The sequence below is a fragment of the Phaethon aethereus genome (assembly GCF_964289735.1).
Source record: "Phaethon aethereus genome assembly, chromosome: 3".
NCBI classification, from domain to species: Eukaryota; Metazoa; Chordata; class Aves; order Phaethontiformes; family Phaethontidae; genus Phaethon; species Phaethon aethereus.
In genome coordinates this window covers 128,057,846-128,085,808 of record NC_138576.1, presented here as the reverse complement: position 1 = coordinate 128,085,808, position 27,963 = coordinate 128,057,846, and the positions used below count along the sequence as shown (strand labels likewise).

General features: G+C 40.9%; 1 protein-coding gene across 2 annotated transcripts; it reads right to left on the bottom strand.

The window, feature by feature from the left end:
• Positions 1-132: 132 nt before the first annotated feature.
• Positions 133-23,827, bottom strand: PPP4R3B (protein phosphatase 4 regulatory subunit 3B; the record flags this gene model as incomplete). Of its 2 annotated transcripts, XM_081997729.1 has the most annotated exons (16): positions 133-790; positions 1,441-1,643; positions 2,083-2,267; positions 2,740-2,879; positions 4,022-4,191; positions 4,885-5,043; positions 5,672-5,713; positions 6,792-6,894; positions 7,409-7,540; positions 7,930-8,046; positions 9,231-9,347; positions 10,118-10,195; positions 13,635-14,255; positions 15,783-15,881; positions 22,473-22,528; positions 23,686-23,827. In XM_081997729.1, the coding sequence occupies 16 exons, from the start codon at positions 23,825-23,827 to the stop codon at positions 695-697; spliced, it is 2,460 nt and encodes an 819-aa protein (XP_081853855.1). In that variant the 3' UTR covers positions 133-694. The 2 variants fall into 2 exon arrangements, with proteins under 2 accessions (XP_081853855.1, XP_081853856.1); XM_081997730.1 differs by lacking the exon at positions 4,885-5,043.
• Between the last annotated feature and the right edge of the window lie 4,136 nt (positions 23,828-27,963).

The window sequence follows — 27,963 nt, the reverse complement described above, 5'->3', positions numbered from 1 at the left end:
TTTTGAAGCCAGCTTCCATTTTCTCCTCTTGAAAAATACAAATTAAAACTTACTTTTAACTGTTTTAAACAACTCAACATGCACTATAACTGCAGTGTCCCTCCCTCCAGCCATGAGAAATGCGATTTAATTGGTAATAAATGGTCCCAAAATCCAGATTGTTCTTATGCAAACAGAATTAGTTTTCCCATAAAATTTTTTTAAAAGAGGCATTGCTAAAAGAACACAACTGACAGCACCATTACAAAATTAAGATTACTGGGTTCCAAATTCAAGCTTGAATTTTTTTTTGTTTTAACTAGTTCTGTTAAACACTGGGGAAACCCTGCAATATTTTTTAAAAAGTGTTTACCATACCTTTCCCTCCCCCTGCCCTCCCGACACCTGAGACTTTCCTTGCTGAGAAGCCATCATCCAGGTTCTGTGAATACTAACCCACTTTTTTTTTTTTTTTTTGACAGCCTGAATGGCAGACTCCTTATTTACTAGAAAGACATTAAGTTCCTTGGAAGCTTTGTGTTTACAGAACTAACCCTTTCTAGCTGATACACTGAGTTTCTTTTGCTACTCCTTGTATTTATCTTATATACTCATGGGAGAAAGCTTTCTGAATCAGATTCTTTTTAGCTCTTAAAACAGTTGCAGCATTTGAAACCCCATAATAAAAGTTTTTCTTCCAAAGTTTTGGTTTCATTTATGAACCCAGACGAGGTCTTTTCCGTGGAGATGTCTCCTCCTCTTCATCATCATCTTCATCGTCAGGATAATCCACTAGGCCAACCAGACTTCCCTGCCAATTAAAAAAAAAAAAGGGGGGGGGGGGAGGGAGAACATCTCACATTCAAAAAAATACCCAGGGATGTGCAATGTTAGTACATAACCTGCAGCCAACCTCTCTGGGACACAGAAGCCTGCAGAAGGTTTCTTGGCGATGCTTTGTCATTCAAAGACCCATTTGTCTTGAGAATGTTTCTGAACCTCAAGCTTAAAAAGAGTACAGGAACTTCCTTGCTCCTTTGGATCTGGCCTCAGAATTATTACTTACTGTATCTCACCTGCTTAAAACCACTTCTTAATTCCCTGACTGGGGGGGGCCACTAACATAATTCAGAAAAGCACCCCAATCTCTTCTGTATATCCCACACATAGCAGCAGCAACTGGACAGTAAAAGTAGAGGAGTGGGAGCGGTTAAATTAGGCAGAAGATGCAAGATTAAACTGTGCCCACCAGATCACCAACAGACTCCAGTCCCACCCAATACCTCCTTAAAACCTTCCCCAAAACTAGTAAGGGTTTAACTAGACAGGGCTTTGAATGAATATATACATAAATAAGATACCCTGCCTAGAGACTAATGCTAACCTTACCACATTGCAACCGCTAAAGTCTTATGATGCTGTCCGAAGCGAGGACAGCAGCTTTTGTACAAGTTCTCCCACCTTCGTGGCTGTCACTGCTGTGGTCAGGGTTGTGTTCTTTGAAGAGGAGCCGTTGGAGCTTGCTGGTGACGTCTGAGCTGCCACAGATTTACTGTTTGCACCATTTGCACCATTGGCTGCGCTGGCTGAGTGGGAAAAAGTGAATTTGAATCCCCCAGCTGAAGTCCTTTTTGGAAGATTCTCTTTGTCTTCACTCTCCTTAGCTGAGGGACAAACATTTTCATACTTAAGTATCAGCCGCACACCACAGAGTACAATCCACACCACAGCATATTTTTTTTTCTTAAATTCCATTTGACCACCAGCTCACCTACTGACCTCATCTGAGCTCGCCAGTGTTCAACTGAGAACGGCACAGACACTGCGGACCTGGCGATGTTGCTCACTCGGCACATACAAGTACATGTAAAGCTTTGCTTTTGGCTGTCACTTAAACTAGATGCACACTTGGAGCAATTTAACTCATTATTTTAATCCTAAGCTAGCTTGCAAAGACATATGAGTAATTCACTACCTGCTACATGGAATTCCCTTACTCCTGCTTGTGATACAGAGCACAAGCAACTGTTTTGTTTACATGATGCTCCACATATCTGCCATAGAGCCCTTCCAGTGCTGCCAAGCTGAAATGGGAGTAAATACCTTTTTTAGTTTCCATAAATTTTTCATAGCTATCTGGAAAATCATCCTCCTGTTTTGACTTCTCAACTGGAGGCACAACAGCTTCACCTTCTTCTTCTTCGTCTTCATTGAACCACATTTCTTCATCCTCCTCTAAGGCTCTTGCATCTCTGCGAAATCTATTGCTACGCAATATAGATGGAACACTGTAAGAGACACATGAGAAGCGACTCAAATTTTGCCTGCTGTTTCAGATGCAGCCAGGATGAGAAATGGCTTCTGATGCTTTAGAGTGAATCCAGTGTTTGGGAAGGCAGTCCAGCTCCGTCCCCGGTTCTACCAGCAATGTAAACCTCGCCAAAACCCCAGCTGACAGTAAGGCAGACTGAATCCTAACTCTGAACGACAGAAGAAGATTCTGCTCTTCACAAGCTTAAGAGTTTTTGGAATGTACATTTAATACACTGACAAACATGAACTGTACTACAGTAGGCCACACGGAAAGTCAGACGGGGCACTACCCTAATTGAGGAAGTTTTCATGAAGAAGGAAAGGCAACCCCAATCCCAGCCTTCTGCTTTTTTTGCCCTCTAGGAAAGAAAAAAACCAACCAGCAGTAAGAAGATGCTACACAATGGCATTCAGGAGAAGTCTCAGAACACAGAAACTGGGTTGTACCTGTTCAGTTTCTGGTTTTGTCGGTCTTTTTCTTGCTCGTATTTTGTCTTCAGTCCCTTGAATGTCTGAACATACTCGATAGATTCAAGTGCATTGTAAAAGTTTTCAACTATATGTGCAATAAGGGACTTAATATCTTCCTGCATAAGAACAAAACAGGGTTTCAGCCTCAAATATTAACATGCAGAAGTTGAGAAAGCTTTAGAGTTTAGTTTTAAAAGTAACTGATTCATTGTCGAGTCAAAACTTTATTGTAAAGAACAATGTGAAGTAATCAGATTTTCCTTAATAAAAAAGCTGAAATCTAGAAATAGTTATTAAATTTCCCATATAAATGGACAATATACTCAGTACTGTCCCAATTCAATTTGTGATAATTTGATTCAACCACAATGCTTGCTGTCTAGGATTAAGCCCTCCTGAGAAAAAACAGGAGTTTAGCTGTGCCCCGCTCTCCCCATCAGTTTCAGCTCTTTCTAGACCTCAGTAACTACAGTGGGCACATGTGGGATGAGGCACCTTTTGGTCAGGCACCCTCTAACAAGTCTCACAAGATCAGGCAAATCTTAACTTTCATACCACAACCGGCACCTGAAGACATAACGTATTTTCTTCTTGCTGGAAAAGACAGCAGCGATGATATCCTACAATTAAAAACTGCCCTTCTTTTTTGCGGACCACAGAGATTGCCTGAGAAGACTCCCACACACCAAGGCGTTCGCAGCGAGTGGCTCAGGAGCTGCTGCGAGTCCATGCTTTCTACCCCAGCAGAACAACAAACCGGGCGCTCCTGCTTGTCCCACATGCACATTGTTCCCACAAACGCTGCCAGGGGAAAAGCTACTGATTCAAAGCCGACACTGGCTAAGAAAGCGCATGTGTAGAATTTTAAAGGACAACGATCGATCAAATTTATAGTCAAACTAGTCTCATTTAGACCCAGCAATGCCCAGATTTACTCACACGTGACATATTTCACTTAATGCCTCACTTCAAAGTTTGGTCCAGAAACAACGCATCCAACCACATGGAAGAATTTAATCTCCAGGATACTTTTATGCAGACTTTTATGTAAACAGGGCCAACGCATATTCCGTGAGGGGACAACCAAGTAAAATAAGCAAGAAGCAGCTTACTGGCTCCTTTCTATTTGCCTATCTACGGAATTTTTAGTTTGTGATTTTAAGTAATAATATACTATTTCAAGGGAAAGATTTGCATGCCATGTTTCGACCTGAGATGCCACATACACGCAAAGAGCTGAAGAAGCTGCTTAACTTACCACTCTGATGAATTCAAACAGTTCAATCACAGCAGAGTTGAGGAGATTGTACCTTGTTCCATTATCCAAGAGAGCATTTATAACTGGTTCAAACAGGTTTCCCTTGGTGATATAACGGTTATAAAATTCATCTTTTAGGCCAATTATCCTCCTCATAAAGCGAAGAGCACCTACACGAAGAAAGAAATTCAGGAATTTAATAACTGCATGCCAGGGTTCCAATCTGCTTCTCTTGGAAAGAGCTGAAAATGACTGATGTTACTGAGAGGAAGATGCACCCCCAAGCCAAGAGCATTGAAAAGCACTTTCTGAAAGTTCAGAAGAAACATTTGCTGACAGGTAACCCTTCTTTCATTCTCTGACTTCCCTGGGTATTTGAATGTGATCAGGGTCCATTAATTTCTTTTTGAAATACAGCTGCAGTAAACTTCAGTACGTGTGAAGTTAAATTATTAGCTCATTCCTGTGCTTTTTCTGTGTTCACCTCCCAGAACCAGCCCCTATTCTTTAAATACCACAGATGACAAAATTTCATTCACTCTTCACAAGGAGCACTAGATTTATGACGTTAAGAAATGGCAGTGTTTCCATCTAAATGAGAGAAGGCAGCTGGTCACAAATGGTCCTTACTGTCATAAATATCTGAAAGGATCATTGTGGACTTCAAAAATACCATTCTCCTCCCACCACAAACTGCAGTGGTCTATATGAACAGACATCTGCTACCTTTTTTCAAAATTACTAAACATCTAGTCAGTAATAAATTAACATGAATTTTCGATTTAAGTACACGCTTGTAGTCGTACACATTCCACATGGTACGTACAAAGCCTCAAAGGAAATCACAACAGCTCCATACTCACACAAGGCCAGAAATGTGTGCTTTGAATTCATCAAGACCAGCACTCTTCTTAGCAAATCTTTGTTCATAATGTAATTCTTGATGTGATACGTGTGGTGTTCCACACAAAAAGTAAGCAGCTCCAAAATTAAGGCAAGTAGTTGTGCCGTTTGATAATTATCTACAAAGAGAAATTAATACCTTAAGTACTGTCATGGACCAAATCATCAGCAAGCTCAGCTGCTATTACAGTTCCTGATGTGTTTTTAGTGGCACACTGGATTGCTTTAGGAAGCGGGACATTGGGTCAGAGCAAAACACCACACACAAATCAGGCTTTTTTTTTTTTTTTTCCCCAGTCACAAAAATCGCCCTGAATTGGCAGTGGGACGACTTCTAGGATACTGGTCACGGCAATCCAGACTAATGGCATGTAGTTAAAGCCAGTCAGACCTGTATTCATGTGAACCTAATTAGCAATGCCTTTTCATAATGCTCAAAAAAGAATCCTGCACAGATAAAAATCCAAACTGTAAAAGCTCGGCTACGTCTCTTGGGTACATGTTCTGTTAACAATGATGTAAGCTTTCAGTAGCAAGGTTGACTAGGGGAAAAAAAAAAAATAAAGTGAAACCCAGTAACTCAAAAGCAGATGTAAATGTTCCTTCAGCTTCCTGTCATTTCAAATGAAGCAAAGCACCTACATCCATTTCAATAAAAATGATTTTAAAAAAAAAGGAAAAAACCCCAAAACCACCATACACAGCATAGAAGACAAGTTTCGATACCTGAGGTCAATTAAAACTTACCAGGACAAATTGTATTACTCTTAGTGGACCCAACTACCGCATCTGATAAATAGAAAATAAAATTAAAGTCAGAAAAAGGTTTTCAAAGCACTGTGTCCATTTAAAAGATGGGATAAACAATCAATTCTACCAGCTGTTCAAACTTTCCATAAAACCAAAAGTTTCTGTAAGGTATAGGGAAATAAATATACAAGAAGAATGCATGCCAGATGAGATTTCTATATTCAATTTGGATGACGAGTTTTAACTAGGTAAAAATATGTCATCTAATACTTAGGAATATTATTCCTACCTAGACTAAAATAAAGTGCCTATTCTAAATTTTCCAAATAATATAATAAAAGGAGTACTATAGATATTCTACACTGCTTATTTTCATATAAAATACATAAAACATTTTTTTTTTTACTTAATATGAGAAGATGGGTGTGATGAAAGAAATGTTTTTAAATCAAATTAATGTGTACTTGGTAATCTCTTGAAAGAGTACTCAGAAAGAAGTCTGACAAGAGGCTGCAATGAGGTTAAATTTCTGTTTGTGAAGCCCTAGAGGCAAACTAGTGAGCGTTACTTGTGTGTACCAAACAGAAGTTGCCAATTCTTTTACTGTCACCAGGACAAATTAAAAAAGGAACAAGACAAAGAAGTTCCAAGTTGTATTTCTTTGAAGAGACTTCTTTCAGCATTTCTATACTACAGCCAAGTGAAAACTACTCTTTGGAGGTAACCACCTGAGCACACCCGATGCCTGCAATCATGTAATCAGTGATGAGTGTCTCCGCATTTTTGTAAACCTATTTTCTAAAAGCACTTGTGAACTAAAGACACTCTCTGCTTTACAGCAGATATTCCTCAAAGTAAAACTAGTATACAATTAACAATACCCATCAAGGAGATACGCATAAAGATACGTTATCATTCAAACCTGCAATGAAGGGCTATTAAAACTTCTGCCCACAGAACCCCTGTCAACTGGGGGAACAAGAGTTTTCAGCAGCATGTTCCCAGCTTACACCACAGGCTTATCCCCATTACCAGGACTGCAAGTCACTTGAAAACTTCACACGAGTTAAAACAAGGGTAGGGACAGCAGAGAGAGGGAAAAAAAGAGTAACATTACCTTTTTCACATTTATCTTCTGATGTATTAGCCAGAAGCGGTGCAGTAAGAACGTGCATACAATGGTTGTAGAAGAAATTAAGAAATTCACTTTTTTCTGTTTTCTAAAAGAAATATAACTGTATTAAATACTTGCATTTGTATGCTTCCTTTTAAGTAAGGAAGAGTAGCAACGTAAAAGACAGCCCACAAATAATTCTATGGACTCCCTCAGGTCTCCCTGTATCTTTCTGGTTGGTCCTGCAACATTATCTTTACTCAAATAAAACATATTTCTTTATTTCGGGAAAAGACCCAAAAACCATCAAACCAACGTTGCCATCACCAAAAAACCCCACCGTGGATGCAAATATGCTACTTCACCAAAGCACAGGACTGCTTAGCTTATTAAATGCTCACACAATAATACTACAGACAGATACCTTTTATCAAAAATTAATGGAAATTTTAGCTTATTTTTTAGCTTGTTTAGATTCAGGACCAGACCATACACAGCACTGTCAAAAAAGAATAAAAATCTCTTTTTTTTAATCCTCCACCACACAAACAGCAATAAGTATCAGGCTTTTAGTTTTTGCCAAGACAGTAAAGTGTCTTTACCCCTTTGTATTTTCTTACATTAGCTGTGGCCAACATATTCTCTGGATCTATCAGAGTACGCAAGAGCCCCATTAACTGAACAGCTCCCCCAAGTTCAGGATCAGTATCGCAGATCATCTGCTCAATGACCACATTGATGAGGAGGATATCCTGTAAAAAACCCAAACAAACCAACAAAAAAATAATTAGACACAGTTTCAATAGTGGAATCACTTCTTTTTTTTTGTTTGTTTTAATTTAATTGAGACAGAAAAATTGAGAGCTGCATTTAGACACTGGAGTTCTATCAAGCACACACCTGCTCACCTAAAACCACTGTTAGGCAGACCTACAACCTTATTACTGTAAACGCATGGAACACCAACACGCTCACAAATGTTTCTATCTTAAATCTACTTTTTCCTATATTTCTAGTATCTACATTTTTGAGCTAACTGTATCCCAGATGCTGGAGAGGTTTTTTTTCCTGGTTTGTTTGTTTGGTTTTCCCTGTTTGCTCTAGAACTAGTATATTCAAACTCCAAGACACTTTTACTTACATCGTCACTCTGCTGGGCCTCCTGCATTACAAATTCTCGGACCATGGATGGACTAAATTCTACTAGATAAGAAAATATATCTGTAGCAGCAGATCTAACTTGCAGATCATCCATTCCCTAATGAGAGAGAGAAAAATTTATTAGAGTAAATCAAGTTTGGTATTTATTACCAAGTAAAGCTGCCAAGCTTTTTAAAGGGAGTTAGAAGTTTTGAGAGCATTTTATTACAAAAGTTTCTATGACAGACACAGTAATACAGTTACAGGGGAAAAAAAAAATAAACCCGCAAAATCTTTTCTCCACTATTTCCCTCCTTTAAGAAGAATGCGTGGCTTTCTGGGAATCCGATAGCCCTAATTTAACCAGGAAACGATTATATCATGCTACTTGCTGTAACATCCAAGATGCTAATATTCTGTCCCTGTTTTCCACAGTTTATTAATTTCACACAAAAGAACCAACTGTACAAATCAATTTGTACAAAAGTTTCTGTACGCATTTATATGCGACAAGAATTAGTCATTTTCCTTAAGGTATGTTATTTTTTCTGATAACTGTACCATTTCTAAGCCTAAAATATTAATATAACAGGAAACATTTAAACCGGTCTAGCCCTGGGAAAGAATAAGAAGATTGGAGTTCATCCAATCACCGAACTGCTATAAGACTTTTACGTTTTCCTAACAGCCAGCATCCTTTGCTGAGTTCACAGGTGGTTACTCTAGAATACAAGACACCTTGAGTTTATAGTTTCTGAGTAACAGCAGCACTGGTGTATGAATTGCAACGGTCAGGCAGCACTAGCTGCTTCAACCAAAGGAGTGAAAAAAAATAATGTTTTCATATTGCTGATTAAGATAGATTTATCTGCTTTATATCTCTGAAAAGACAGCATTACGTGATCTTTCGGAGAGCAACAAGCTAACAGTTCAAGATTATCTAAAAATACTCCTTTGGCACTGTTCCACCAACAGCGGGGGGCAGGGGGGGAAAAAAATCAAGCTGCCATATGAAAAAGAGAGTTATCTTTCAATTTTAACACTACATTGTCAAAAGGACTGCATTTACCACAGACTTCTCTGTCATGCAAAGTAAAACCAGTAACAGCAATAAAGTTAGGTTACTTCTGAAAACTGTAGACATCTTGTAGATTCTGAACGTTACAATAAACTTCAACTTTCAGCAGTGCAAAACTGTCCAATCAAACTTACACAAAGGTCCCTAGCAGATCTGAAAAACTGGTTAAATAGCTGTGTTTTTTTTTTTAATTTTATTAAAAGCAGCTTGAAGTTTTCACTTACCATTACAATTTCAAGAGCCGGAAGAATCCCCAACTTTGCCAATGTTTTGAAAAATGCATCTCTGTTCTGAGGTTGTAACGTCTGAGAAAATGCGCAGAATTCTTTGAAAAAGTTAACCTATCATATAGAAAAAATAATTTGAGGTGTATTTGATTCAGAAAACACTCTGAAAGTAGGAAACTGTTACACTTTTTTATCAGAATTTGTGTACTGGCTGCTATGTGCCTCCCTAGCAAATGGTATTATTCTAGTCCTTTCTCCTCCAACCTTCAACAACAAAGGAAAGCAAAAGAAAGTAAAACCAAACACATTTAAGAGGTTGAAATTTACCTCAGAAAGAGACACAGTCCCCTTGTAGCTATTTTATCACATCTAGCATAGGAAGGGTTTACATTCCTGTGTGGAGTGCCTTTTGTTTGAAAGGATAAAGACGCTTCCCTTGCTGAAAGCAAGATTTTAACGAGGCAATTTAGAGCAGATAAGCATATTCAAGGATAAATGATGTTTGTAATATATATATTAAGAGACTACCGGTAATCCTCAGTCATAGGACTTCAAATATCTTCTTGAATGAGTACAGTGAAAAAAGCAGCGTTTATATGACAAATGTACGTGATATGGTATGTTGAAGAGTACTTGGAAGAAAGTATACCTTTAAATCTAGGACATCAGCTTAGTGCTAGTATTTTCTCAACAATAAAATAATTATTTAGAAAAAATAAATCAGAGCTTACCTCACAAGAAATATTTTTTGAGTGAGTTCATAAATGAAGATTGAGCTACATTAGAAATACCTCAATGACTGCAGAACCCGCAGAACGGTTTCAGCACTTCTACTTCATCTCTAGCGTGAAGCATTCAAAGAACTACCAGGACCACTGACTTACCAGTTCACATCGTTTGTCATCATCCGTAGCTTCATCTGTTAATTGTGCAAAAACTTCAGACAAAAATTTCTCATCTTCCTGTGTAACACATAAGAAGAATATGACTTACACAATGCCTCTTGGAAGTTGAAACATCGATCTTTATTGGATCCCACACTGCAGAAAGTCAAACTTAATTTAAGCTTAACCACGATGCTTAATTACAAACAAAAACCCCATGCATTAGTAGATTTGGTAGATAAGGTTGGGTTTTTTCTTTTTTCTCCACACCTACATTTTATCACAAAACAGAGAAGTGCAAGAGTACACATTTGGGAGGCCCACTTCCAATCTATTGTTTCAGTACTCATTCTGCACAGCAGAAGCAGGTCCAAGAGACCAGAACCACACCTTACACTGAGCACAGGTGATGATTACTAAAACGTGTCATTCCCTTTCCTTCTCTGCCATGCCACCCCCTGTGGTTTACAGCTTTGCCCTGCCCCACGCATTCACTGTATGGTTTTCCACACCCCACCATGCATCACAATTACAGAAAACAACAGTCTTTGTTCTGGGCTCCCTCCCCACACCTCGCATGTAACCTTCCCAGGAGGCAACCTATACACTTCTACACTAGAAACTGCCAATCAAGATACAATTTTTACCATGCTGCATCTATGCTGTTCGCACTACACCGTTAACATCACAGGTCTATCGGTTACCCTGTTTTGGATCTGCAGCATCACAAACATTTTTTCAGTCTACCTATGCAAGGGTGACTAGATTAACACATTATGAGTTTGCCACAGCCATGTCCCCATTAACCTTGTTCTCAAAATAAGCTCCCCTGCTTACAGGAAGTTCAGCTTTTCCAATCTGGAAAACTTTTTTGAGTATTATTTGCTTTTCATATACAGATCCTCCACTGCCAAAAGATACTTATTTTTAAGTGTATATAGGACAACATTTCACTTCTTGTTAAGCATCTCAGTTACACCATTGCTTAAAACTCAAGGGGTACAAGAAGACCAGGTTGAACATCATCAGCTCTCAACTGTTTGGGCACTTCCTGCCCTCTCTGTACATGATTTCTCTGCACTGCTTCACATGGAAAATAGCGCTGGCATTCTCTCAAATCAGATGTCTCTGTTACCTTTCAAATGCAATATCAATCTTAAAGCAAACGGTAACATTATGCTACAGCATTACAAAATTATGTATCACTGTACTGATTCAACTTATAAACTTTACTTATGCATTGAACAGGATAGCAGCATTCCAGTAAATATGTATAAACAGTACATTGCATAATGAGGAGGGTGCTTGCTTCTCTTATTTTTCTGTGCGCTGCCGCTAAAATCTGTGTGCTTTATGAGGCTAACATAATACAGAGTTGTTACAGGAATGCCAGCCAAAGGCTCACATCACTTTTTTCCTGAAAATTTTAAGACACAGGGAAAGAAGTGCTTTACAAACAAACAATACGTGGAATCAACATCAGAGAGAGTGCAACATACATGGACTTAATAGTTTATTCTAAGCTTTGATGGCTGTAGCAGCTTAATTAAGCCTGTTAAAAAAAACAACACCACAAAACCCCTACTACAACCAACAAGAAGTAGGCTAGAAAATCCCCACTACGGAACACCTGGCAACAGAAAGCCCTCGTGCTTGCGTTAAGGCTGCGGCACAGTGCGGTCCTGATGTCCTAAAGCACGGGATGGGTCTCCGTTTGTTTTCCAAGCTCGCTCAGGTTCCCACATGGCTGCCCTTCACCTACAGCAGCACGGGGATCTACTGCTTCGCGGCACGTAGAAAGGAGCTTTACTGCCGCAGCAAACACAATCTGTTACTCCTATAAACTGCATTCTCCTAGGGAGCTTTGCCGGTGTATTTAGGGTAACAAGACTTTGAACGTGTTCACCCAACCCAAAGGAGCTTTAGAGTTCTTGTGCCACAACAAAAAGCTGATTTATGCCAGGGGACTGCAAAAATGGTCCTGAACCTGAGGTCCGTACCACCATGCAATTTTCCTCAAGCGTCCTATCACTAACATCTCTTCCACGTGTGCTTTCGTCTTAGTTTGTAATTCTCAAGGCAGCTCAAACGATACAAGTATCAAGATTATTTGTAAATCATCACGCGTGTCTCAATTACAGTCTTTAAAACAGACAGGCAAACCTATGTGCCATATACTCTCTCTGCTATGGCAAAGACAGCAGTGACAGAGTGGCAAAGAACTGTCAGAGGATTTCAGAACTTTCTTCTGAAGAAACAGTATTAGAGGTAACAGGAAATCATAGTTTTCTGTTAAGGCACATTTAAATATTCAGTACAGTAAAGCCTACATGAAAAGCGAAGAACTTCAGAGTTTAAAAATCTGTATGTGGAAACAGGACTGTGGCCTCAGGAGGGTAATATTCAATTTATTTTTAGTTTTAGAAAAGTAATATATGCAAAATAATAAAAAGGGAATTCTTTAAGATAAAGTCATTAGTTTTGCAAGTGGGATTTACTTCTCAGTTCCTTTCTGCTATTCAACCAGAAAGAAGAAAGTAGAAAGAAGCCCAAAAGCTTATTCATGTAATTCTCTGCAGTTCTTCAGCTTTTGTTTTTTTTCCCCTCAGTCCTCTACTGCATTCATTAGAAATATTCCTCATTGAAACGTTACTCTTCCAGTGCCTGCCTCTTTCCACAATTTTCATTACCCCCCTCTTCTCCTCGATACATCTTCCTTTTTCACAGAGACTATCCACACTCAAAAGTGACAGGTTTGTCATGATCTGTTCTACGCAAACATACCATTTTTCTAAGGACATGGATCAGAAACAGAATAAAACCACTTTGGTACCCATTAGTTTGCACAGCAAAATATGAACTGAAAATACCCGAAATGTCATGAAGTTCTCACACAGCTCTTTCCCAAGGCTCCTCCCACAGTCCAGATTGGTTGTCACACCCAACTACTTTTAAGCCTGCTTCTGACTACAAAGTATGCAGAAAGTTTTTTGGTATAGGTTACTGTATCATGTTGGTTATCAACTGTTACATGGTAGTTATTTATCAATTATTACTTTTGGATATCAGCATGAAGCAAAAACCACCACAGTTAATTCCCTACTTTATACTACAATATGAACATTTGAAATTAGTACCATAAGATAATAGCAGTTTGAACCACAGATTCAGAATTTGTTATAAAGATGTCACAAATGTGCCCGATAGACAATACAAGAAGTTGCTAGTTCCCTAAAAAGCGATACAAAACAAGCTCAAAATGCATATGTTGCTTGTGAATCAAGGAGAAGAACCTTTAAGTGTTTACAACCCATTAAAAAATATTAGTATACGCACCTGAAATCTACCATTTAAAAAAATAAAAGGTATTGGAAATAAAGGGAAGCATTCAAAACATTACGCAAATGAAAGCGTGCGTGATTAACTTACACAGCGTTAAAGAGCTGTAATCAATTTTGAAACTACAGCGACAGGTATCTATACATAATCCATCTATACCACATTAAAAACCACTTACCTGCAACATACTGACAATCTCAACTTTGTTGAAGAAAATAAAGGAAGTGAGGGTAGAAAGAAAATTCTCTTCAAAGACAGATGGTGTCGGCAAGATGATGTCCTGAATATATTGTACCCTGTAAGTCTGGTGGATTTTTTGCCTGAGTTCAGAGTCTGTTATAGGAATAACCTCCTTAAATTTTGCTGTTTTGGTCAAGAACTCCCTGTGCCGTTTTGGCTGAGCCAAAGAAGGATCATACTCAAGGCATCCAACAACATCCATAATACACTCATCAGAAAACATCACCTCAAACAGAGTTGCTTTGTTGAGGAACAAAATTCCTCTAATAATTTCATACAAATGATGTAAGCCTTCAGTGTTCTCTAAGTTCTCGCAGACTTGGAAAAGCTGTAATAGTTTTTTAATATAGCCTTCATTCTCCAAGGCCAGTGCTAGCTTTTCTCTACGGATGGGTGAGGAGAGAACAGAGGTAACTAGGTCAGCAATCTCTTCAAGTTTGTTGAGTTCACAAGTAGGAAGGTCAATCAAAGGACTAGTTTCAGGCATTTCTTCTATGTGTTCCTCTTCTGACTCAATAAGGTCCTGTGTGACTTCCACTGAAGGATCCTTACCTTGAACCTAAGAAGAGAGCGCGCACAATTACCATCTCATCCCAAAGCATACTTAAAAAACATCAAGTCAGTGACCGAAATACAGGTGCCTAAGCACTTTTATACCTTCAGTTGCCTGGAAAATGTCTAGCTGTGCAGAGGAGTAAGTTTGCTGCCTCTAAATTCTACACTCACTATTATCCTCAATAGTACATTTGTCAAAAAATGAAATCACACCAAACCTAACCAAACCCTAGCAGTGTATGTGCAGCTGAGAAGTCTGCAGCACCTTGGAGACAAGCACAAAACATAAAAAGAAAAGAAGGGCGTAAAAAAACCTTCTTTCACTGTCTCAAACAGAAGGGTTTGAAGCCATAAACTCGTAGTAAGAGCCCACAGCTATACCAACATTAAGTGGAACGTAACAAAAAGACCAAGAACAAAGGCAGGAAAACGTCACAAATACCAAAATTGAACAAGAAAAGAGGGAAGCAACTGTGTCCCACTCTGCACTTTCCTTCCGCTTTGTGTGCCCCTCTAACTCCTCTCCCCAGTCTTCTCATACATCCTATACTTTTTGTTGCCCCCAATGATCCAGTCCAGAATTCATAACCTCCTCTTGTTAACTCCCTCAAAGGATCACATGTTACACAGGAGCCTCAAAGGACGGAGCAGGAAGAGTTTTGGAGTCCAATGAAAGAGCCAAAGGCTAATGGTTTATGTTGTCTGATCACATGGAGACCTCCCTCTGACGGGTCATCAGCTCAGCCCCAACTTAAAACCACATTTAAAACCTGGACTATTTATTAGGTGCATACACTTGTGGTTAGCAGGATCGGTTCCTTTCAACAACAGTATTTCAGAACTGGCTGAGAAGACACTATACCCCCAAACATGCTAAGATTAAAAATGCATCTAAAGGTATCTCATAAGGTAATGATAAATTCCAACATGAAAACCCGGGTTTCTTCTTTTAAGTACACATAAGCACAACTCCATTGACTTGTTACTTCCAGAGACAAAAGTGTAAATTTTGAACTGTTTCGTGACAAAACAATGAAGATCAAAATATCCACAAGACACACATAGTCAATAAGACTTGGGTCTTGATGAAAGAAACATCACTGACATTTTTGAGCTCATACAGCGACGCCACCTCTTTGTCTCTCACAGTGACGTCTATAGCTCCCTACGCATTACAGCACGTTTTCAGTTCCACCACACTCCAACAAGCCAGCTTCCTAAGGCCACCTGAGAGAAGGACGATTAAAACATGGTACTCTGGCACCCCCCTTTTTAATAAAAACAAACAAAAACCTCTAAAATGCCTAGAACCTGAGTTTCATTGCATTGATTTTTCAAAAGCATGAAATTCAATTATGAAAGCAACAAACAGTGTTCTGAATAGTGGCAATTTGCACAGAAAAGCCACAGAAAATAATGATGAATATATGCTTAATTTACAAGTAGGTTTAAAAATCACAGAACAAATACATGAAGTTGCAGAAGACACCAAAACATCTGGAAGAAACAGAATATTTAAAGTTAACTGCACCTGGCAGATTTTTTCCCAAATTTCATCACAGCCAGCTTTTTCTTGAAAACTCAGTGCTAAATCATAGTTTTCTGCTTCCGACCAAACAATCAGGGTGTCCTGTTTAAGACAAAAGAAGAAAAAAAAAAAAGATTCTGAAACAGGTCTATATTGCAGAGTAATCTGTATGCCGTTAAGTCATATGACTAAAGAAGAAATAATTATAATGTTACACTTGTGTCATCGTTTAGACCCACAGGTGGGATGGCGGAGAGAACCAGGGGAAAAGACAGCTCATGGGTTGAGATAAAAACAGTCTAATAGGACAGCAAGGGAAGAGGAAATAATAATGATAATAATATTACTGATAAGTGAATATACAGAGTCAAGTGATGCACAATGCAGCAATTGCTCACCACCCAGTGATTGATAGCCCGTCCCCGAGCAGCGATTCCTGCCCCAAGGCCAACTCCGGTTTATACACTGAGGTAGGGAATATCCTGTGCACCTCCCCACTGGGAGTGCATGGGAAGCCAAAAAGTCCTTGGCTTGGTCTAAGCACTACAACTACTTAGCAACAACTAAAAACATCAGTGTGTTATCATCATTACTCTCATACTAAATCTAAAACACGGCACTATACCAGCTATTAGGAAGAAAATTAACTCTTTCCAGCTGAAACCAGGACGAATTGTCAAAAAAGAACATAAGCCACTAAAATATTAAATTACCTGTTTGCCATAAGGGACAGAATCCTTCTTTTTCACTATTTAATGACCACTACCTTACATATTGTACATTTACATATACTTTTTTTTCATATCCGAAACACTTATAATGGCATTTCTCTTACAACATACTTCTGAGCCAAGTCTTGAAAAGGGAATGCACACATTGTAGATGAAGAAAATCTGCAATGTAACAAGCCTTTTCAAATTTAAGAAAGTAAAAACAGTAATACAAAATTACAGTGTTTCCTCCTCAGAAAGAGTTTAATACAACCATAGCAACGTGCAAAATAATGCCTCACTAGCAAACCAAACACTTGAAGTATTTTCTTCTGAATTAAAAGACATAAAGCCTGAATAATATACAACTTGTACGTTATAAACATCTTGCCAACAGGTATTTTCATTTGAGCAAATTTTTTTTTTTCCTCCATTACAACTGCCTCTACCAATTCAATCTGCGCACTTGCACAGTGAATCTGGATGATCCACTGGAATTTCTGAACAGACTGAAAAGGTTTTTTTGATGAGATTTTATTAGGACATTTGCACTGTACTGTAAGGAATGTAAGCCTATGCTTCAACATTCAAATATGTAGTTCAGCATCCTACAGGAAACTCACCTCTGTGTTAAAATGTTCAAACTGAACAGCTCTCTGCTAACTTTGCAGTACATTTGATGAGCTCCAACAAAACGGTTCAACATTCTGCCACGTTTGTTGACCTCCTGAACCATTACCACACTTTTTTTTTTAAACACCAGCAAGCCCTTGCTTAGTGGTCAATAAGGTAATTTACTTCTCACATTTACAAAGGTCAATATTCACCACACAACTTATCAAGGCTTTGAAGTCTTTGCCTTATGCATCACTCCTATTGTAAACAAAATATTCAAAGTGATACTTTAAGGCTTAGCAACCAAACACAAGCAAATATCTGACGGGCTTCCAGATACCCGATATACTTGAGAAAACTTCAGGGCCAACGAGAAACAGAATCCGTCATTGCTCCTTCACAACTTTACTCCAAAAGTACTTCTTGGTTCCCTTTGTGCACCAAATGACAGGAAACGATGAACTGATCGATCGTTATCTATAAGGTGTTCACTATGCTAAAAGGCCAATCCATGACATGGTATCATACAACAGCCATTTGGTCACTATCCTTCAAGTATGTGCCAAAGACAGAGGGGACAAAAACATAATTAATACCAAATGATCATCGCCACTCTTGAACCTACTGTCTGAATCACCATTCCTTAATCCTTTTTGATCAAAATCAGGTTAGTTTAGACAGCTTAAACAGACCTTTGTTAACAAACAAAATTATCTGGGCTTAAAGAGGTCAGAGAGCACTCAAGTATTTCCACTGGCAGATGTGAGGGGACTAATGTTTGGGTCGGGAATACTGACAAGCAGCTGGCATGGGACAATAGGCAAACTCTTCCATCAGCACCCCTCTCTGAAAAACACGAGCCTGTCTCAACAAACACAACTTACTAGCTGTCTACAGTTATCACTCTGGAACGTGAATGAAAACCAGCATCGCTGAAACAGCACTAATTCTTCAGTTCATTTCTACAGTAATCTTAAACTCTCAATATCCGTATCTAGTTGGGTGACTTGAGGGTTTTAAGAAAAAAAAAAAAAAAAGCGAAGTTTAGTGTAACATCTTTTTCTTACAGCAACACTGTCGACAAATGCCTACCAAGAGACAAGCTTCCTTCTCCCAAAACATAATCACAGGCCACAAACAAAGTTGCCCCGTTCTGGAAAGAACCGAGCTCACTGCAATATGGTTTTAATGCTGTTCATGAGCATTGTTTGTTTATACTACCTATACTACCCTATATTACACTTGCACTTTTGTCCTACAGCAACAAATATTAATAGGTCGTCTGCCTGCTTTCAGGCTCTGATTCACATGTGCAAACGGTACAGCTTCATATAGCTGACATGCTTTTTGCTTACAGCTGTCCACCCTCATCTCCAGCTCATGGATAGCTGAATCTCTGTGTTTACAGTGTGCCATTTTAGAGTAAGCAGTTGAACTGAGCTTCAAGGAAAAAATACTAATTGTCAACTGTGGGAACTGAAAAGTCTGATCAGCTCCCTGATCTGATTCCCCTTTAGAGGCTAATAAAAAAAAAAAAAAAAGAATTCTTATGTACAATTTTACGGCTGTTACAGAACTCAAAATCTGAAATGTTTATCTTGAAATGTTCTGTGAAATTACTGATGCCCTGACACTCAAAATCAATACACTTCCAGGTGAGCTGAGAGTCAGAGGTGCCTCAGCGAACAGACACGTACATGAAGAAGTCCTCTTCATAGCCCAGAATGAGTCAAGTAAGAGATATAGTGCAGTAACTCAAATGACTGCGTGCATCCACAGAGATTGCACTCAAAAATTTTGTGAGAATTCTTGAGTTACTGAGTGGTTCTCATCACCGTCTGTACTGCCCACACAAAGCAGACGTTATATAAGTTTCTCCAAAAATATTTCTGAAAGACAAAAAGGTAGTTCCATCAGAAAGCAATTGTCCAATACCAATATAAAACCTGCTCATCTGGCGTACGCTTCCTGCATGACCTAAGACAACCCACGAAGACCACAGACAGGCATCTTCCAGGCCTGGCTGCTGTGAGAGACGACCACTCCCACGCGCTTAGATTGGCATCAGCCACGCTGCTCAGTCAACGAGCAACAGCCACGTTTCTTAATTCACTCAAACACAACACGAGACAAACAGAAGAGATTAATTCAGAACAACAATTTAAACTAAGAGAGTAGTTCAAAACCCTCTTCAGTGCCAGTACTGGTTGGTACAATATCTTCTACTCCACCTCTCCTTGTTCCTGCACTGGCCCCTTGTCCCCCTCTTATTCTAGCACAAGCATGCTGTACAGTGAACCAGACGGGGGAACACATGTCAATAAAAATTAATCCAGCAAAAAGAGGTATTACAACTGAATCGGTTCCTACATCTAAGCTGTCACACAGGAACATGAATACTCATGCTAGTAGGAAAGAGGAGTGAAAAAGCCCTTTGGCAACTGCTCAGGCTGGCTTTAACAGCACCCCTGTAAATGTGTTAAATCCTGGCCTCGAGTAACTCTGATTTTGCCTGTTGTCACAAGGAGCGATGGCAACTCTCTGCAAAAACCCTATTCGCACACATGCTTCAGCCCGGACCTGAAAACGGTAGAATGCACCTAAAGGAGAGTTAACATCAGAACGCAGTGTTCACAGCCGTGCAACTGAAAATCACCGTTGGAGGAGGTGGAGGAACAACGCTCCTGAACGGATCCATCTGATTTCTCGTTGAAGACACGCTCTTCTGCCAGTTTTGCCAGGGAACAGTGACCTCAAGCAGAGGGTGGAACAACAAATGGGTGTGGTAACAACTTCTTAAACTGCTCCTGCTAGAGCCTCCAAAATGCATCTGACCCTGCCCTTTGACAATATGGGGTGTCTAGTGGAGGTATGCTACTCTCAAAGCCTATGCCCCAAGATCCAGGGAGGGATCTAAAGCTCTTCAGGCTCTCACGTTCTTTGTATAAATGCAATTAAAGATTCTTTTATGATGCATGCTGAACAGTCTGGCACCCATGTCCAATCCAAGTCCTGTTTTTCTTGAGAAAGAGGTCATGTTTATACTATGCCTAACGCATTGACAGAATTGAATTCTGTGTGAAAGCTAGTGCTCACAAACATGATTCGAGAAGGCAGATAACAGGCCTGCCCTGTTTACAGTTAGTCAATAATTATAGTACTACTTAGCACAAGCAGCGTAATATTGGGAATCACAGATTGATGCACAGCAAGTAAAAATCAGTTGGTTTTCTTTTTTCACAGAATGTTGTTATGCAAATCACAATTTTAGAAGTAACTATCCTGTAAGTCCATTCAAGTAATTTACATGAAGACAGATGCGTAGGCAGGGCACGTTTCGTTTCCATCAAGCTGCATCACCTTGCAGCCTTCCCCAAGCCCAAGATGACCTTAGTGAAACTCTGCAATTGCACTCTGGCCAGTGGAAGAGAGATCACTACAGCCTCTTAGTCTGCAGGCTACCAACGTAATGGACTCCAACATTCAAGTAGGGACACTGAGGAAAGACCACCTCTCCACCTCCGGTTAACCAAAATATTTTGCCTACAGCTTCCCACCATTTTTAAAAAGGATCTGCTCCTGAGACTCCCAGGTTTGAACACTACAATCTTTCAGAGGTGAGACTGAAATCTCACGAACTGAGAAAAGCATGGGAATGCTACATTAAGGTCTGCTTTTTGCTACTCAGAAGGAAGCACATAAAACTTGAGGACAAAGCTCTGTCAACTAAAAGCTGTATGATTTCAGAGGTTAGACAAACCTAGAACCTGTCTCTGGAAATCACCACTCACTATTCCTCTTCAGAAAAAACAAACCACCCCAAACCAAACTTCTTCAAAAGACTGGACAGTGAAGCAGACGCTTTCAGCCACAAGGACACAAAAGCATTAAAATCGGTAATAAAAGCCAACCACAATAAACCTCAGCGTGAGATTTTCAAAACTACAACCTACAAAGACTTCCACAAGAAAAACGACAACATAAGCTACTTAAGTCACTTGAAACTTCACTACCAATTAAGTAAAGAAGGCTTTCAAATAATCAGTTGTATAAAGTTTCAGAAAACAGACTGCAATAGGAAGCAATTTGAAATTTTACAGTAACATAATCTGCATTTGTAGTTCATTATGTATTAGTTTCCTCTACTAAACAGGAAGCAGTTCGAGGCTCTTGACTTTCGGAACGCTGCAAATCTCCATAAAGACCATCCTCCTTCCCCAGCGTGGCCTGCCATGGAAAGCCTACGACTGTCATCCACCTGACTAAAGCCACCAGTATCTAATGAGTGAAAAGTGGAAACCACAGAAAACAGAGCCTCTGAAAAGCCAGGCCCAAGACTCTGACTTGCTCCTAAGCTTAAGTCAGCCAACCTGTGCTCAAAAGCTAACAAAGTCTCTTTCCTCAAATTCTCGTAATGTAACTTGTCACCTTTCCACTGGCGGGGGGGAATCAAACCAAACAAAATTCTTAAAAATTTGTCTCTTCATGATTTAGGAAGAACAAAATTACCATTTTTTAGTGCTGTAAGACTTCTAAATACCACAATGATGAAGAGCAGTATAAAACACTGAACAAAAGGAACAGAGAATCTACTGTAGAACAAAGGGACAGACAGAAAAAAAAAACCCCAGTAACAACCATTAGAACAATGTAGGCAGAGAGACCAAAAATTAATGCAGAAAAAGGAAAAAGCAATAAAAGCAATAAAAGCAAAAGAGCTTTGTAAAGCTCATTTTTTTAGTGGATGAAACAAAAACGGCCTATTAACATAGCTCCCAACTGTTTTACTTCTTTGTTTTGCAGCAGGCTTATCCCCAGGAAACACAACTGTGCGAGTAAGTCTCACCACGGCTAGTCACTTTACTTAGGATAGCAGAACTTTTTGAGGCTTAAAACAAAAACTAAACAGCAACAATGAAAGCAGCCCCAGAAAGGCAAATTCCTTTGTGTTATTTCCAGAAAAAGAACTCAAGAAGTAAATACACAGTAACAAAGCCGGCCAAAGTTTTGCCTTCCTAATTCAGCAGTTATTTCATACAACCTGGGATGGAGACAGGAAGTTAAATGTATATGCTTCTAGATGCTTTTCCTGTAATGAGTTCAACGTTTGTCCAAATTGCATATATTCTCTTAAAAGCCTGAAGTCCAAAAGGGTTCTTTAGGGGACCCACATTTTAGTTTCCAGAAAGTTAAGTACTAAAGCACCTACAGGCTTCTAAGCAAGTTTTTCACCTCTATGAAAAACACTATCAAAACTTCCCTGTCATGTTGCTTTGCTTTTTTTCTGAAAAACCTAATTAGCGCAAGCATAAAACAATTCCTCAGCATCAATAATCAGAAAAAAATAAAGCCTAGCGGTAATACTTGCCTGCTGTTTTTGATATGCAGTATTTGGATTTATCTTCGATTCTAATAGCAGTGAACCTGAAAAAGGTATGAAAAGATATTTACTGAGTTTAACAAAATAAACATCTCCGTGCACCTTAAAACAACCACCCATGTGCCAGCCAACATAAGCTCCACTTCATCTGTATCTTACGGAAAGCCCAGGAGAACCATCTTCTTCAAACATAATTCCCTAAAATAAGCCAGGTAAGACAAAATACAACATAAATACTCATATTAAAATATATTTTTCTCTTCTAATTTAGACCAAAATTCTCTGCAGCAGTGTTTCTTCTCCTGAAACCTGGCGTGACAACTAGCTTGTTTAAAGGCCATTTAGCAAACCTACACAAATTTGCACCAGGTAATATGCTGCCCAGCATAAAAATGCTTTTTGCCCACAGAAGCCACGTGGGCCATTTGCTTTGATTTCCTTCAACTGTCCTTCAGAAGTGAATCATCTAGATACTATAAACCCAGGAACTTTATCTTGTGTATGCAAGTAGTGTATGTATCCTGGCAACAGCTACAGAGTAATTTATACCAGTCTTAGGTGGCTTATTTAGCACATTAGCACCTGTCGGCCGACAAAGTGGCCAGCGTGTACCCTCCCCCCCTCCAGAAGAGACCCTTAAGGTGACTTTAAAGTGGAATAAACCACAAAGAACGCCATGCAAGTCGATCACTCCAGAAAACAATCAGTGAATTTCGGGGGGGGCGGGAACCAAACAACTTTTTATAGTAGCAGGAAAGGGAGGACAAGAACACTTTAAAAGAGAACAAAATTGTTCTGAAAGCGAACAAGATGTCGTCACGCATAACAACTTCATCTCTAGTCAGTCAAGAGACGCAGCCGGCTAGGGTAACTGGAAGGGGGAAGGTCTAGGGCCAACGGTGGCAAACACTGCTGCGGCTTGTCGAGGGAAAGGAACTTTGAACGGAGCCGCAAGCTAAAGGAAAGAAAGAGAAAAAAATAACAATAATGCCCTGAGGTCTCCCCTGATCAACGTGGGCCGGGGGGAAGACACCAGCAGCCAAACCCGGGTGCCCGCGCTGGCGAGCAGGGCGGCGAGGGGCGGCGGAGCCGGGCGGGCTGCGCGGCAAGGGCCGGTGCCGCGGGAAGCGAGGGGAGGAGGCCCGGGCCCGGGCGGCGGCGGGCGGCCTAGGCCTCCGCGCAGCCCCGGCCACGCTCTCACCGTCCGACTCGGCGCGCACCAGCAGCGACATCCCCTTGAGCCGCTCCACGTAGGTGGAGGAGACGTGCCCGGTGCCCCTGTCGTCCCATTGCCGATCCTCGTTGAGGGTGTAGACCTTCACCCGCCGACGGGTGTCCGACATGGTGCAGCCCCGGCCTCGGGCCTCCGCGCCGGCCCCGGGCCCAGGCCCGGGCCCGCTCCGCCTCCGGGGGGCGATGGAGCGAGGGCGGGGAGAAGAAGCGGGGCCGCCGGGCCGCTCAGGGGCACCGCGGGGCCTTTAACGCGCCGCTTTTCATGGCTCCCCGACGGCGAGAGAGCGACGCCGCGCCTCGGCTCGGGCCCTCGCTGGCGCCGCTCCGCCGCCTCAGCAGCTACCGCAGCGCCGCCGCCATCTTGTAACCCGACTCTCGCCGCCTTTCTCTTCCTCCCAGCCCGGCCACGGGCTCCCCTCGCAGGGGCTACGGCGGCCGGCAGCTGCCGCCACGCCGCCGACGGGACGGCGGCGGCGGGCGGGGCGGGCCGGGGCGGGGCAGAGGAAGGCAAGGTTGGGCCCGCCCGCCGCCCCTCACGCCCCCGGGATCGCGTCCCGGGAGGAACGTCTGCCTTGAGTCACACGTGTGTATTTGCATTTCTCAGACTTTTTTTTCCGAGTCTATCGTAAAAGCTGGTACCAGCACGGACGAAGCATCCTCCTTCGCAGGCATGGAAAGGGCCACCGCCATGACACAGAACGATGGCCAAGATCCACAACCACCTCAAGGTAAGTTTTACGGCCAGGCCGTGCTGTAGTAACACAGCTTGCAGCACACACACAGGGCCTAGAGTTGAAGTTTTGTAAGAAAAGGTTTCCCACACGTCACAGAAAGAGCAGCAAGGTTATTCTGTGGCATCGCTTCGAGCCACTCTCTTTACCCCAGCAGGGTACGCAGTAACGCCTATACCATAACGTGCATTTTGTTGCGCAGTCCCATGCTTTGTACAGTTCTAGCGAAGGCTCAAAAGCTAAACTAAAGTTGAAGCTGTTCTGTGAAGCTTCTGGCTGAAACATGCTTAATAAGTCCTTATAAACACTGTACAGCATAAGGAAGACCGCTTGCCAGGCATAGTTTTTCCCATACTGAAATCAGCTACACATTTCCTCTGTACTACGCATAATAATAAAAAATAATTGCATTTCAGTGTTGGCATGGCAAAAGGGGAAGAGGACACTCTTGACATTCAAGTCAAGCTGTATGAAACAGCAGGGACGTTGGGGAGAAGGGGAAAAGCTTGAGAGTGTCTCAGAACAAAATTTTTCAGGCTAGGAAGGGAAAGAGAGAGGGGAAGGCAAGTGCTCCCCAGGCCAGGGCGTGTCTCATTCCCAGACAAAGCAAGACTTCTAGCTCTTGCCTAATGGCAAAAGTAGTTACACCGGTATAGCTCTTACAAGACTGGCATTTCTCTGGTCTAGGTTCAATCTCGTTCCAGACGAAGGGAAAAAGAAAAAAGTTTACTACAGAACACACCACTATAAAAGTAGCTCTGCGCAACTTTCCCATACGTTAGAAAAACATTATCTAGGCAGATTTAGAAAGTCTACATTTATATCACATTTAAGTCTCGGCTTGTGCTCTGACGTTCATTGTAACAGGCTGCCTAAGGTTTACTGCCGTTCAGCAAACAGAGTATGTGACAGCCACTGATCATTGCTTGGTGCAGTTTTCAATCAGCTGCACTCGTGTAGCTGAACAGCTGAAGAGTCTTTTACATTCCTGAAGAGGCAGCCTCACACATCTGACGACCAGTCAGTCTGCCTATTTAACATCTGCAAAACAACCCACTTCCAAAAAAGGTTAAGAGAAGCACCCCTAATGGTGTTCTGCAAAGCTAGGGTTCAACCCCAATCAAGCCCTTATTTTAAACAGGAGCCATTGAAGACACATAATCATGAGTTCTCTTTGCAGAAGATGGCAACTGTAAAATACACCTCTGAGAACTATCGTATACACTTCAACTGTATACAGTACAGGAACATACTTTAGGCTTTGTGCATCATATTATTATGGATAAGTAAGTCAGTAACTGTACAAAAGGCCACAGTAATTCAGTGTTTTCACCAAGCATGGTTTGAGAGTCACATTAAGCAGTTTACAGCTGGGTTCCACACAAGCCTTCCCCACTCCATGTCAGTGGCCCTTCCCGCATTACATGGCCTGATCCCCTCAAGGGATTACACACTGGGCACATTTCTGCCTCAGGAAAAGCTCAGTAAAAAGAAAGCACACAACAAGAAACACAAAACCCAGTGGCCACAGCATATTGCTGCTTCAGGTCATCTACCACTCACAGACTCTCTCTCCCCTCTGCAAGACTTTTACATGTGCCCTCTAGTTCTTCAAACCAAGTGCGTAAAACTAAGTATGACCTCTCCTACTCAAGATTAAACACAGTACTTCAAGGTATTCAGAACAGCAAGAAACTACAGCAAAATATTCTGGAGCAAATTCTTATCTATCGTGGTGAACAGCTACAGGAGGAGTAGGAGATACCCAAGCCAGAATTGGCATGAAAAACTATTTCTCTGCTTTAAGCTGTGAAATAAATCCGTGACCTTTCCAGGCATGAAAGCAGCGACCTCTGTGGAAAAATGCCACTCCAGAACACAGCCAGATTGCATTCCCTCAGACACAGGGATTCTTTTTGCCCAGAACAGCATCCAGGACTCCGCAGCCTGGGGTGTCAGAAACCACAGCACGATCTTGTCATCCATACCAATAAAAAGCAAGTCAGTTCTTGGGGGGCTTTGCCTGAAGAAGATATGCAAGACTTGCCCCAACAGCTCTTCCATATCTGATTTAAAATCAGGGTAAATACAAGGCCAGGAAAGCTGTATCTCTCTGCTTTGTAAGATTCGAAGAAAGCAAAGCAGCACTTTTTCGTTGTGGCATTGCACCTGCCAGTAGCTCATCTCTCACCATTACCATAAAGTGAGATATGTGTTGAGATACAAGTTCTCTGTTCTTCATCAAAACAAAGATTTTTGTTAGGTTAGGCTCCTGACAGAAGAAATCACCAAGTGTCACAACACAGAGCAGCAGGGAGCTCTAAGTTGTTTGTTGTTTTCAGAAGCAAGACAGAAAACTCATTCCTAAACCATTTAAAACCTGGGATGTCTGAAGCCAGCCTGCTTTCCCTCTGGGAAGCTTCAGACTGGCACACACTTACTCAGTTCTTGGCTCCCATCGAGCTTCTCTCCTCTGGTAAGAGTAGCTGGTTTGTGCTCCTCCCAGACAGTTCCCAAGAGTATTTTTTTTCCACCCCTTCCCATAGGGCCTAAAGCTCGTTACAAGTGCAGAGAGTCAAGCTGACCGTACAGGTTCTGCCACAGGAACATAAAAATGTTTTTCCTACTTTATCATCTAACAAATAGAAAATTCCCCAGCACTCCAACAGGCGATTTACTGAGACCACCAGCTACCACACAAATCATTAATATTCCTGTTACTGCAGGCAAGCAAATACCTTTACAGGAAAGAATGGAATTCTTTTGGCCCCTAAATCACTGATTTTCAGAGATTCAAAAGCAAGCATTCTACTGGTAATGTACTAAAACAAAAAAGCTTCTAAAGTTAGTATTTTATGTAGTATTTTAGTAACTAGAGCATCCATCTGTTCTACAAAAAGGAGCCTTACACAAATTACAATAAAAAGAAGCTAAACCTTGGAAAATGACTGAGATGGGGAGGTCAATTTCTGAGAACAATTATGAGAAATTGAAGTATCCGAGCTTCTGTTTAGGGACCTTAACTCTTGCCTACGTAATATCATTAACACTATCCCGGATATGTAAAGAGATCGATACCAGTCAATTAAGTCAAGTCATAGTAAGCACGGACATTAGAATTCTTACTAAGAAATAACAGAATACAGTCCTCAAAGAAGAGGAAAAGATTGCTAAGGAAAACTTTCAATATTACATGATGAAAGACAGGTAGACAACTACAAAGAAGCAGGCCAGTCATTTCTTTCTTCTTTAATATTTTAACTTAGAATAAAAAAAATAAAAAAAAAGAATGAGCAATTTTTACTGTACATTCACATTTCTCCTCTCCAGTGCTTTGCTTTTTCTTTCAGGAGGTTCAGAGCCCACTTGCCGTCAGGTGGGAAGTTAATTTTCTTATTAGGTCTACATACAAATTGGTGAACATCAGAAGGAACACCCCTTTGATTTTCAGTCTGTACCTCACAGTAGAAAAACAAGGAGTTTTTGTGAGCCCCTGGGAAATGTTTTGAAGTCTA